The sequence below is a fragment of the Mus pahari genome, chromosome 14 (assembly GCF_900095145.1).
Source record: "Mus pahari chromosome 14, PAHARI_EIJ_v1.1, whole genome shotgun sequence".
NCBI lineage: Eukaryota > Metazoa > Chordata > Mammalia > Rodentia > Muridae > Mus > Mus pahari.
This window is the reverse complement of record NC_034603.1, coordinates 68923974-68936039: the sequence shown is the minus strand read 5'-3', so window position 1 is coordinate 68936039 and position 12066 is coordinate 68923974. Positions and strand designations below refer to the sequence as shown.

General features: G+C 49.2%; 2 protein-coding genes across 2 annotated transcripts in view; one reads left to right on the top strand and one right to left on the bottom strand.

Moving 5' to 3' along the window:
- Vat1 (vesicle amine transport 1) overlaps window positions 1–2571 on the top strand; it is a 7823-nt gene extending 5252 nt beyond the window's left edge. The window contains exons 5-6 of the mRNA XM_021211907.2: window positions 693–934; window positions 1077–2571. Coding sequence (XP_021067566.1) covers window positions 693–934; window positions 1077–1160 — 326 coding nt within the window. The 3' untranslated portion in view covers window positions 1161–2571. The remainder of the gene's footprint in view (window positions 1–692; window positions 935–1076) is intronic.
- A 267-nt stretch (window positions 2572–2838) lies between these two features.
- Window positions 2839–12066, bottom strand: part of Ifi35 (interferon induced protein 35) — a 10587-nt gene continuing 1359 nt past the window's right edge. Inside the window, exons 2-7 of the mRNA XM_021213800.1 lie at window positions 4675–4773; window positions 3980–4127; window positions 3784–3890; window positions 3500–3686; window positions 3304–3410; window positions 2839–3103 (exon numbers count right to left, since the gene is read on the bottom strand). Coding sequence (XP_021069459.1) covers window positions 2912–3103; window positions 3304–3410; window positions 3500–3686; window positions 3784–3890; window positions 3980–4127; window positions 4675–4773 — 840 coding nt within the window. The 3' untranslated portion in view covers window positions 2839–2911. The remainder of the gene's footprint in view (window positions 3104–3303; window positions 3411–3499; window positions 3687–3783; window positions 3891–3979; window positions 4128–4674; window positions 4774–12066) is intronic.

Sequence of the window (12066 nt, the reverse complement as noted above, 5' to 3'; positions counted from 1 at the left end):
ATAAATCTTTAAAAAAAAAAAAGGAAAGAAAGAAAGAAAGAAAGAAAGAAAGAAAGAAAGAAAGAAAGAAAGAAAGAAAGAAAGAAAGAAAGAAAGAATCCGCCTGCCTAGCCTGGCGTGGTGGCACATGCCTTTAATCCCAGCACTCGGGAGGCAGAGGCAGGCTGATTTCTGAGTTTAAGGCCAGCCTGGACTACAAAGTGAGTTCCAGGACAGCCAGGGTTACACAGAGAAACCCTGTCTCAGAAAAACCTAAAAAAAGCAAAAAAAAAGAAATCCACCTGCCTCTGCCTCCCGAGTGCTGGGATTAAAGGCGAGTGCCACCACCGCCCAGCTCATGCATTGTTTTTTAATGTATGTTTATTGTGTGTGCACATAAAGGTGCACATGTGGAATTCAGAGGACAACTGGCATGAAACAGTCCCGTTCTCTTCTTCTATCATGTGGCTCCAAAGGCAACTTTGGTTGCCAAGCTTGGCATAAAGCCAAAGCCATCTCAAAGTCGTGTCTGTCTGTGTGTGTGTGTGTGTGTGTGTGTGTGTGTACAAAGAATTAGTTTGGGCTAATCTTAAGATCCAGGATTGTCTGTGTGTTGAGTGTTAACAAGTTCAAGGAGCCAGGCAGACTTGGATTCAGACACACCGGGATGTACCTGGCAGCTGGGTCACTGGACATGTCACTCTGTCCCTTAGGAATGGCTAACCTGCTGACGGGCCCCAAGCGGAACCTGATGGCCATGGCTCGCACCTGGTGGAATCAGTTCAGTGTGACAGCTCTGCAGCTGCTGCAGGCCAACCGAGCTGTGTGTGGCTTCCACCTGGGCTACCTGGATGGAGAGGTGGAGCTTGTCAATAGCGTGGTCACCCGCCTCGTGGCTCTGTACAATCAGGGCCACATCAAACCTCGAATTGACTCAGTCTGGCCCTTCGAGAAGGTGAGTGTGAGGACAATGGGAGGGTCTGAGTCAGACTCAGTCCTCAAGGGAGGACCCAGGGGCAGATGGTACCCATCTTCTTAGCCGGGGCTCTATGAGGTGAGGCGGGCGGCATCAGGGACGGTCTTCTCTTTCTCTCCAGGTGGCTGATGCCATGAAGCAGATGCAGGAGAAGAAAAACATAGGCAAAGTCCTCCTGGTCCCTGGGCCTGAGAAGGAGACCTAGGGCCAGCGGCTGAGGGAAGGGAGAAGATGGGAAGCCCTGTCGTGTTGTCCACCAGCCTCTCACATTTCATCCTGTCGCGATGCTCTACCCTCCCTCCCTCCCCCGGAGCAGGTCTCTGCTGATGACTGCTTCCCTGCTCTGAGCTTGCCCTTGGCATGGGGCTCTCCCCCACCCCCTTCCTGCCCTCAGGAGAGGTTGGGAAGTGACCACTTGGATGTCTGGGCCCTGCCAAGGGGACAGGGGGTGTCAGCAGGAGGCTGGCTGCTTCCTGCCCTCCCTGTCTCCCTGGGCCTACCATGCTGCTTTTGTGCCAAGGTTAGCCAGCCCCTCCCTGCCCTATCCTGTGTGCTTCCACCTCAGCCTCATCGTCGTCCCTCCTGCCCCACCCCCACCCAAAGAATCTGTGCGTCAGCTCAGGATGTGGGGCCAATCTGTGTGAGTCCAGCATGTCTCTGTGTCTCCTTGGTATCCACGCAGCCCAGGCCGACGAGGCCCACCCCTGGACTTGATCAGTATTCAACCTTGTCTCCTGTCCCCCATGTCCTAAGCACGATTAGACTTCTTCCAGCTCCAGTTTGCTGCCTCCTACAGCAAGGGCAGGAACCAGGCCAACTCCCTAGCTTAGGCTCTGGGAGGGGTACTGGTACCCCACCAGTACCCCACCCTTCACTGAGGTCTTTGGATTTGTCTCAGTGCCTTAGCATCTGAAAACCTGTGCTTGTATGTGTGTGTATGTGTGTAGGGGCAGCCCTATCTCTGGCTCCTTTTCCACCCTTCTCCCCAGTGCCTTTCTCATCCTGGTGGAGCTGAGGCCTACTCCTCCCCAGTCCAACACTGCCAAAAATCTGTGTATGTGCCAGGGGTCGGGGGGATAGGGGACGGCTCCAGCCTCTGGGGATCAATTGCTTTTACTGTGGCCTGTGGCCTAGCCTGTCTCTGTCAGTGGTGGAGAAGCAAGGCGGTAAGCTGGATCAGCCAGACTTCTGGGAGACACCGCTGGGTCTCATTCTGGGACCGAAGTGAGAATCCAAGCACATTTCTTTCCTTTGCTATGTAGGGGGCTGCTGCCTTCCCAGAGCCTGGAGGCAGCTCTGCTGTTCAGCCCCAAACTCAGTTTACACTGGTCGGGAAAGGAGGAGCTCCAGCAAGGGAATAACTAGGCTGGTTAAAAGGGTCAGGGCTACTGGAGCCAAAGTGGGGATCCTTGAGGCTAGGTGGGGGTCGCCTGCTGCTTCCAAGCTTGGATTAGAGAGAGCTCTTAGTTCAGCCACTGTCAGAGGGCGTGTGGAGGGAGGGACCCAGCCTCCAGGTAGGAAGTGTGATTTCTGCTTTCGTGTCCCCCCCACCCCACCCCATTACCACAGCTGCCTTTGTGTCTGTGTCAATAAAAAGCCAAACCCTGAGTCCTGACCAGAGGTTGTATCTGAGAGTTGCTGGAGAGAGGGTGGTGATGATAGCGCGCACCTTTAATCTCAGCAGTTGGAGGCAGAGACGGGCAGCTTGGAGTTCCAGGCCAGCCTGGTCTACAGAGAGAATGTCGGGGATATACAGAGAAATCTGCTCTCAAATGAAAAGAGAGAGCGTGCGAGAGAGAGAGCCAGCCATCAGAAAGCCAGTGTCAAGGTCTGCCTTCGGCCCTCTCCCTCAGCTATCTTGAAATAAAGAAGACCACACCAGGTTGGCACTTTGACCGTTCTTGGTAGCATTAGGCAGTAAGTGGTCCCAGTCCCCAGCAGGTGGACATGCTAGACCTAGCTTGACTCGGACGTGAAGACAGCCAGGCCCTGCTGCCCCGAAGGCACAACTGCCAGGGCCTCCACCTCCCCACCCCCACGGGTGGGCTTCTGGAAGTGGATCTCAAGGATGTCATGCAGTTCCTGGGCATCCAGGACATCGGGAATATTTGTCACCAGCACTGAGTGAGGTGCTTGCTGGAACTTAATCTAGAAAAAGAGACAGGAAATGATTGGCAAGGGTTCATGGGAATGCAGGGCATTGGGGAGCAGAGGCTGGAACAAGGACCATCCCACAAAAACATGGGATGGGTCTGGAAGCTCAGGCTCCTGTGTAGGCCGGAGAGGTTGGGGGGGGCCCTGAGCTCTCCCCGACAAGGAGACGCTTCCCCGGCCCCACCTTCACATACCTCAGCTTCCTGGATCTCCCCACTCACATAGGGCGAGACCCTCAGGAGGACCTGCTGCCGGCCCAGTGGGACTCTGAACTGGCCAATCTGGCTTAAGTGCTGGGCCACTGTGAGAGACAGAGAAGGGTGGTCTTGGGGGCTTCTCTTCCCGAGTCTCGTGCACCCTGGCCCCCTACCTCTTCTGTAGGACCCTTACCTTTTTCATCAGCAAACCCCAGCATGACGGTCCCTTGCAGCATCTCCCGGGTCTCTACATCCCCACCTCCGTTCTTGGCCTTGCCAAAGAAGATCTCCAGCTTGTCCAGGAGTTCCTCCTCACTTAGCCTAAGCCCAGCAGGAAAGCCACTAACAAGCACCCTGTGGCTGTCTGGCTGGCTGGACACCTAGCAGGGGACAGGGCAGGCTCAGCTGACCCACTCATCCATAGGACCCAAACGTTGGATCCCACCGATTGCATGGAGGACCCTGCCACTCTGTCACCTGGATGTTGGTCACCACGGGCAGCTCCAAGGGCTGGATCTGCACCCGCAGTCGGCAGTCCTCTATGTCAATTCTGTGCTCCTTTTGTTGTAGCAACCGATCAACCACTGGGGGTGGAGAGAGAGGGTCAGTATTGGGAAACCTTATGACCTCCCCTCAGAGCCTCCCTCAGACCTTCCCACACACCAAGGCTAACCTTTGGGGTCCTCAAAGGTGACCAGAGCAGAACCTTCAGGCAGAGGACAGCAGACCTTTAAGTTAGAAACTAGAAACTTGGGCACTTGCCTGCCCTGCTTAGTGTGGCCTTGGAATACCAGAGGAACTTCAGGCACCGGGAATGGAATCTGGAGGTTGGGAGAGGGAGGTACGTAATAACATTGGAAAGTAGGAGAGGTCCCCACCACTCCCTTCTGGGCAGAATGTGTCCCCCAATTCTGTTTGATTGAGATGTAGTGCAGAAGGCCTTCATAGACCTACAGGCATGTCACACCAGCCACTTTTCATACAAACTCTTGGCTTGTCCTCACCAAGCCTGGGAGGGAGGTAACTTCACCTCACAGATGAGAAAACTGAGATCAAAGAGCTCAAACGATGTTCTTGAGCTCACATAGCAAGGAAATAAGTAATTAAATATATGCATGTGCATGCGTGCGTGCCTGTGTGTGTGTGTGTGTGTGTGTGTGTGTGTGTGTGTGTGTGTCTCCAGGTACCCATCCAGGCCAGGAGAGGGTGCTGTCTCTCTTGCAACTGGAGTTACAGGTAGTTATGAGCTGCCCCATGCAGGGGCCAGGAATTAAACTTCGGTTCTCTGCCAGAGCTGCAAAGTGCTTTTCACCACTGAGCCATCTCTTCAACCCCTTTCTACCAGGAATACCTCCGTTCCCATCTGACCTCAGCTCTGGAAGAGCCTATGCACTCCCTTTTGAGCTGCTGCAGCTCCTGCAGCCTCATCTTGAGCCTGGCTTGCTCCTCCTGAAGACTGTAGAGGACCTGTGGGAGCAGAAGGGAATAAGAAGATAGCCATCAGCCTTTCTAGAACCTGGAGGAGGGAGTGGGGGCTGGGCTGGACTCTCCAGAGCAGACATGATGTCCAAATCTCTCAACACTCCCAACCCCTTTTCCCTGGCCTGGTTCTCACCCAGTCTACCCAGAGGACCTGCAGCAGCTACAACTGATTCACAAGCCAGGTCCAGAGCCTAGCTCTTGCTACAAGGCCCTGGGTAGGACAATTCTGGCGCAAAGAGATCTGAAAGCAACTGAGTCCTCTAGAAGGAGCCAAGGCTTAAAGTAGCAAGGCTTCATATCATTTTGTCAACTTTTTATTGTTTTTGTTTTTGTTTTTTGTTTTTGTTTTTTTTTTTTTTTTTGAGAAAGGGTTTCTCTGTGTAGCCCTAGCTGTCCTGGAACTCACTCTGTAGACCAGGCTGGCCTCAGAAATCTGCCTGCCTCTGCCTCCCGAGTGCTGGGATTAAAGGCGTGCGTCACCACGCCCGGCTTAACTTTTTATTGTTCTGGGGATTGAACCCTGGTCTTTCAACCCAGCATTCAGGGTGCACACTATCACTGAGCTCCGCGCCCCGGAATATTAGTTAATATTTACTGAGCTAGATCTGTTTGCTTTCTTTCTACAGTTATTTGGGTGAGGAGACCTGAGGACTCCAACATTGTGCAGTCCGCTCTTTCCTCCCTCCCCAAGGCTTCTGAGGACTATACTCAGGTTGCCAGCCCTGCTCAGCAAGCAGCTTTTACCCCTCTCTTCTCCACCTCCTCTTCTTCCTCCTTCTTTTCATGATAAAAGTCTCAAGTAGCAGGCTGGGCATGGTAGCACATGCCCTTAGTCCTAACACCTAGGGCTACACAGAGAAACACCGTCTCAAAAAGGAAAAAACAAACAAACAAACAAACAAAAAAACCTCAGGTAGCCCAGGCTAGCCTCATACTTTTTATGAAGCCATGGGTGATCTTGAACTCCAGTTTCCACCTCCTCAGAACTGAAATGCCAGGCACGTACCACCATGTCTGATTTACGCAATACAAGGATTGAACTCAGGACCTCTCGAAGTACATATTCTGTCCAACTAAGCTACGTCTCGAGGCAGAGTAGTCATGTACAGGTCCCAATTGGACTTCTACTCACCACATAGCTCAGGCTGGCCTCAACCTCACGGCAATCCTACATCAGCGTGCAGGGTTCAGGTATTACAGGCATGAGCCACCCGACCCATAAACTAAACCTTTCAAAACAACTGTACCACTCAATTCTTGTTACAACGCTATGGATGTAACTGTCTTGTCCCGACTTTATAGATGAAGGGATGAACTGAAAAAGGTTAAAGGATTTGTCAAAAGTCATTCGACCAGGCCGAATGATGCCTGAAGGCTCTCTGTCAATCAGTGCTTCCTAGTGAAGAAATGAAGTCCAGAGTGGAGAAGGAATTTGCATATCCCAGCTTTCCTCTTGCCACACACCAAGCAGCCTTTCAGGCTGGTGTGCGTTGGAGCGAGTCCAAACAGAACAGCAACAGAACAGAGAGGGAGGAATGCCCATGAATGCACCTTTGTTTGTGGAAGAGCGCAGACATTGGCTGGCAGAGCTCAGGAGGGCATGAGGAAACCTGATAATTAAGACGGACCCAGAGAATGTCACCTTTACTTGAAATGATCCAACCTGACTTGATCTCCTCTGTATCCCTAATGTCTCGAGAAGTCTCTGGAACAAAACAGGCATCAGTGAATGTTCGACAAATGAAGCGCGTGACAGGGCAAGAGCCCGTCACAGGTGTCACTGAAGACACCTTGTGTGGGTTTGTTCTGTTTGGAGCAGAGGAAAACTAGAGCTTGAATCACATTATGTCCGCTCAGGAATGGCGAAAGGTCCCTGTTTGTATCTGTGACTCAGAGGTTACAGGTGAAAGGTCCGTGTTTATATCTGTGACTCAGAGGTTACAAACGGTGTGTTTGAGGGCCAGTATGATGACACCAGGGAGTCAGGATCTCTGTGGGACGATGAGGAGTGGTTTTTATATTTCCCCAAGAAGATCTGGTTCCAATAATGTCTATGTATTTTTTTTCTTTTTAGAAATACTTTTTTGTTGTTGCTTTGTTTTGGGTTTTTGGTTTTTTTTGGGGGGGGAGGGTTGGTTTTTTGTTTGTTTGTTTGTTTGTTTGTTTGAGACAGGGTTTCTCTGTGTAGCCCTGGCTGTCCTAGAACTCACTCTGTAGACCAGGCTGGCCTCGAACTCAGAGATTTTTCCCTGCCTCTGCCTCCTGAGTTCTGGGATTAAAGGTGTGCACCACCCATTGATCTGGTGTGTAAGTGTGCACATACACATCCACACAAGTGCAAGTCTAAGAACAAGGCACATGTCAGTTCTCTCCTTCTACCCTGTTTAAGACAAGGTCTCTCAGATGTCACCACTCACAGGCCAGGCTAGCACTAGACTTCTGGGGACTTCCCTGTCTGTCACTATCACCGTGATATTGGAGTACTGGGATTATAGATGCAAGATACTATGCCCAGCTTTACTTGGGTTCTAGGGATTCACACTTGCACAGCAGGGACCTTGCCCACTGAGCCATATCCCCTACTATGTAACATTTTTATCTTTTTAAACCTATTATTGGCCATGTACATTTTCATTTTTCTCTTTTTTGTATTGGTGTTTTGGATACAAGGTCTCTAGATAGCCCAGCTAACCCTAAACACAAGTAATCCTCCTGCCTCAGCCTCCAAAGCAGTGACTGGAATCACAGGAATGCACCATGTTCCTGACTTTCCCCTGTTAGAGAAGATGCTACAAGAGTAATCCTTTCGGGTTGGAGAGATGGCTTAGTGGTTAAGAGCACTGACTGCTTTTCAAGAGGTCCTGAGTTTGATTCCTAGCAACCACATGGGGGCTCACAACCATCTGTAATGGGGATCTGATGCCCTTTTCTGGTGTGTCTGAAGACAGCTACAGTGAACTCATAGACATGAAATAAATAAATAAATAAATAAATAAATAAATAAATAAATAAATCTTTTTTTTTGTTTTGTTTTTCGAGACAGGGTTTCTCTGTGTAGCCCTGGTTGTCCTGGAACTCACTCTGTAGACCAGGCTGGCCTGGAACTCAGAAATCCACCTGCCTCTGCCTCCCAAGTGCTGGGATTAAAGGAATGCACCTCCACGCCCAGCCTAAATCTTTTTTAAAAAAGAGTAATCCTTGCACTGATGGTCTCTGTTCACAGTGGGATAAGCCCATTGTGAGTGGAAACCACTGTTAATCCAAAATGCATTAACATTTGGGTCCTGGATCTGGGATGACCAAAACCACGAGAACCAACACTGGAGCCCCAAAGGATCAGAACCACCTGCAGCTGATTCCCTGTGCTAACTACACTGGATGTGTGCACAACAACAAGCCACTAAGAAGTTTGCTATTTGGAACACTGTAGAGGTTGCTGCCACCGGGACCATTTCGGAAAAAAGTGTCTTTGGTGGTCCGGTGTTTGCCAGACTTTAGGTGGAGCTCATGACTGCATGAGCTGTTCCATTCATAGCAAGGTGGTCAGGAATCATTTTTCCTGAAGCCTGGAAGGACTGACTGAACACCTCCACCTGATTCAGATTTGCTACCAAAGCCCATGTGAAAAAAAAAAAAAAAAAAAAAAAAAGCTTGCTTCATAAGAAAACCAAACATCTTCTGAGAATCATTAAATTAAATTATACTTGCAAGAAATGCATTGCATGAACCAGTTGTGGTAGTTGTGTAAGCCTACAGTCCCAGCACTAGGGAGGCTGAAGCAGGAAAACTGAATCTGAGGCCAGCTTGGGTTACATCTCCAGACCCTGTTCCCAGTAAATAAGTAGGAAGGGAGAACGGCGAGCACCACACAGAGGAAGTACTCTGAATTGACTTGCCGTGGTTCAGCATGGCAGACATCAGCTGCCATCCACATGACTCCGTGCCACACACAGAGATAACATCCTATCTCAAATGGAAAAGATCAAAATTCAAAGAGCACTTCCTGGCTAGGTGTGGTGGAGCACGCCTTTAACCCCAGCACTGGCAAGGCAGGTGGAACTCAGAGGGTTTGAGCCCCGTCTCGTCCACATGGACACTTCCAAGCCAAACAAGTCTACACGGTGAGACTCTGCCTCAAAGCAAAACAAAAGCAGACAGTGAAAGAAGACACTCCCTACTGAGTGTGTGAACATGAACTTCTGATCGTTGTCTTTATGATAAGAATAACTGTTAAGGGGGCTGGGGAGATGGCTCAGTGGTTAAGAGCACTGACTGCTCTTCTGATAGGTCCTGAGTTCAATTCCCAGCAACCACATAGTGGCTCACAACCATCCGTAACAAGATCTGGTGCCCTCTTAGAGTGTCTGAAGATAGCTACAGTGTACTTACATATAATAAATAAATCTTTTCTTTTTTTTAAAAAAAAAGAATAACTGTTAATTGCTTAATCCAAATGCTCAAGTTGCTAAACTTCTGTGATTTACTGTCCCTCTCATGCCATCCTTCCACCCCAATTCCCGTGTTGGGGACAGAAGCAGGGACTTATGTTAAGCACATGCTCTATCCCAGAGCTACACCCCAGCCTACAGGGTGATTTTGTGATACTTGATTGAGAGTTCCATCTATACCTGTCACAGAAGTAGGTCCTCAGGAGTCACTGATCCACTTCCCCCTCCCCTGCTGGGTAAATGGCATTAGGCTAAAATTTCTGGGGTGGGGAGGCTGCTGGTGAGATGGCTCAGTGATAAATGCACAAGACACACAGGACTGATGACTTGAGTTTGACCCCAGATCCCATGGTGGGAGGAGAGGACTTCCGGAAAGTTTCCTGTGACTGGCACGTGTTTACTATGGCCCGCGCGTGCGCGCGCGCGCGCGCGCGCACACACACACACACACACACACACACACACACACACACACACACACAAATACACACACTAACAATAGTAATAAAGATTATGAATTGATTAAAAGACACATTATTGGCAGGGTTGGAGAGATGACTCAGCAGTTAAGAGAACTCAGGTTTGGTTCCCGCCACCCCACATGTTGACTCATGACCATCCTTAACTTCCCTGGAGTAATCCAATACCCTCTTGTGACCTCTGAGGATTCCAGTCAGGCACATGGTGCAATACATACATGTAGGCAAAACACTCATACACATAAGATAAATAAATCTGAGGCTGGAGACATGGCTCAGCAGTAAAGAACACTGGCTGATCTTGTAGACAGTTTAAATGTAGCGAATTAAACATGAGTTTAATTCCCAGTACTCATGTGGTGACTCACAATCATCTAATGGAACTCCAGATCCAGGTAATCGAACACCCTCTTCTATCCTCCATCGCTACAGGGCATGCAGGTGGCCCACAGACAGACACCCAATCAAGACACCCATACAATAATAAAGGATAAAAACAAATCTTTCGCCGGGCAGTGGTGGCACACGCCTTTAATCCCAGCAGGCAGAGGCAGAGGCAGAGGCAGAGGCAGGTGGATTTCTGAGTTCGAGGCCAGCCTGGTCTACAGAGTGAGTTCCAAGTCAGCCAGGGCTAGACAGAGAAACCCTGTCTCGAAAAGCCAAAAAAAGAAAACAAAAAACAACAACAACATGCTGAATGGAGCGCCGCATGATGTCAGGTATCTGTCAGTCAAGACCTAAGGAAATGAGCCATATGTGGGGCTGAATGGAAGCAAGCTGGTTAATAACTTAGGGGCTATGGCGAACTCCCAACATATTTGTAAACAGTCAGGAACTCAGGGCAAAGGAAAACATGGATCCAACAGCTTATGCTAAAATGGAGCTGTGGCTCTCCAACTTATCGGCGCGTGGCAGCTCAGCCTCCAAGGCCCCCTCGGAAATGTGCCTATCAAAGTGGCCTCAGTTTCCACAGTCAACGCATGCCTGACCCAAAAAAAACAAAACAAAACAAAAAAAAACCAACAACAACAAAAACCAAACAAATAAACAAAAATAAATCTTTCAGAAAAGATAAGTTAATCTAAAACAAATTTATTGTTATTGGTTTTTGTTTTTGTTTTTTTTTGGTTGAGACAGGGTTTCTCTGTGCAGCCCTGGCTGTCCTGGAACTCACTCTGTAGACCAGGTTGGCCTAGAACTCAGAGATCTACCTGCCTCTGCCTCCCAAGTGCTGGGGTTAAAGGTGTGCACCACCACTGCCCAGCTCTAAAGCAAATTTTTAAAAAAGACAAGGGACTGCAGAGATGGCTCCACTGTTACAAACCCTGCTGTTCTTGCAGAGGACCTATGTCAGTGACCAGAATCTTTTTTGGGGTTTTTTTTTTGAGATTTTTTTTTTTTTAATGCATATGTGTGTTTTGCCCGTATGTCTGAGTACCATGTGCATACAGTACCAGAGGGGGCCAGAAGAGGGTACCAGATCCTCTAAGAATGGAGTTACAGAAGGCTGTTGGACTCTATCCAGGTGAGTGCTAGGAATGGAACTCTGTTCTTCTGGAAGAACAATCAGTGCTGTTAACCACTGAGCCATCTCTCTAGCGGAGTTGCCAGGATTAAAAAAAAAAAAAAAGTATATTTTTAAATTGTTTACATTTATGGGTAAATACATTGCTGGCATGTATGTCAGTGTACCACATGAGGCCAGAAGAGGGCACCAGGTCCCCAGGAACTAGAACTAGTGTTGTGGATGGTCCTTAGCCAACAGGCTGGTGGTGGGAACTGAAGCCGGGTTCTCTGCAAGAGCAGCACATACTCTGAACTGCTGAGCCATCTCTCCAGGGTGTTACTTTACCTTTCAAGAACTAACCTGGAGCTGTCCAGTAGGGCTGGGTGGCTCACCAACAAACCCCAGGGGTGTGCTTGGATATGTGTGTGAGCACACTGCAGCTGTACAGATGGTTGTGAGCCTTCATGTGGTTGTTGGGGATTGAATTTTAGGACCTCTGCTTGCTCCAGTTAACTCCGCACGCTCAGCCCCTGATCACTCCAGCCCAAAGCTTCATTTATTATTATACATAAGTACACTGTAGCTGACTTCTGATGTACCAGAAAAGGGCATCAGATCTCATTATGGGTGGTTGTGAGCCAACATGTGGTTGCTGGGGTTTGAACCCAGGACCTTCAGAAGAGCAGTCAGTGCTCTTACCCTCTGAGCCATCTTGCCAGCCCACTGTGCTATTTTTTTGTTGTTTTGTTATCTCAGTTTTTAAGTACTGAATTTCTCCTCACACTTTTTTTTTTTTAATTTTTTTTTTTTGGTTTTTTGAGACAGGGTTTCTCCATATAGCCCT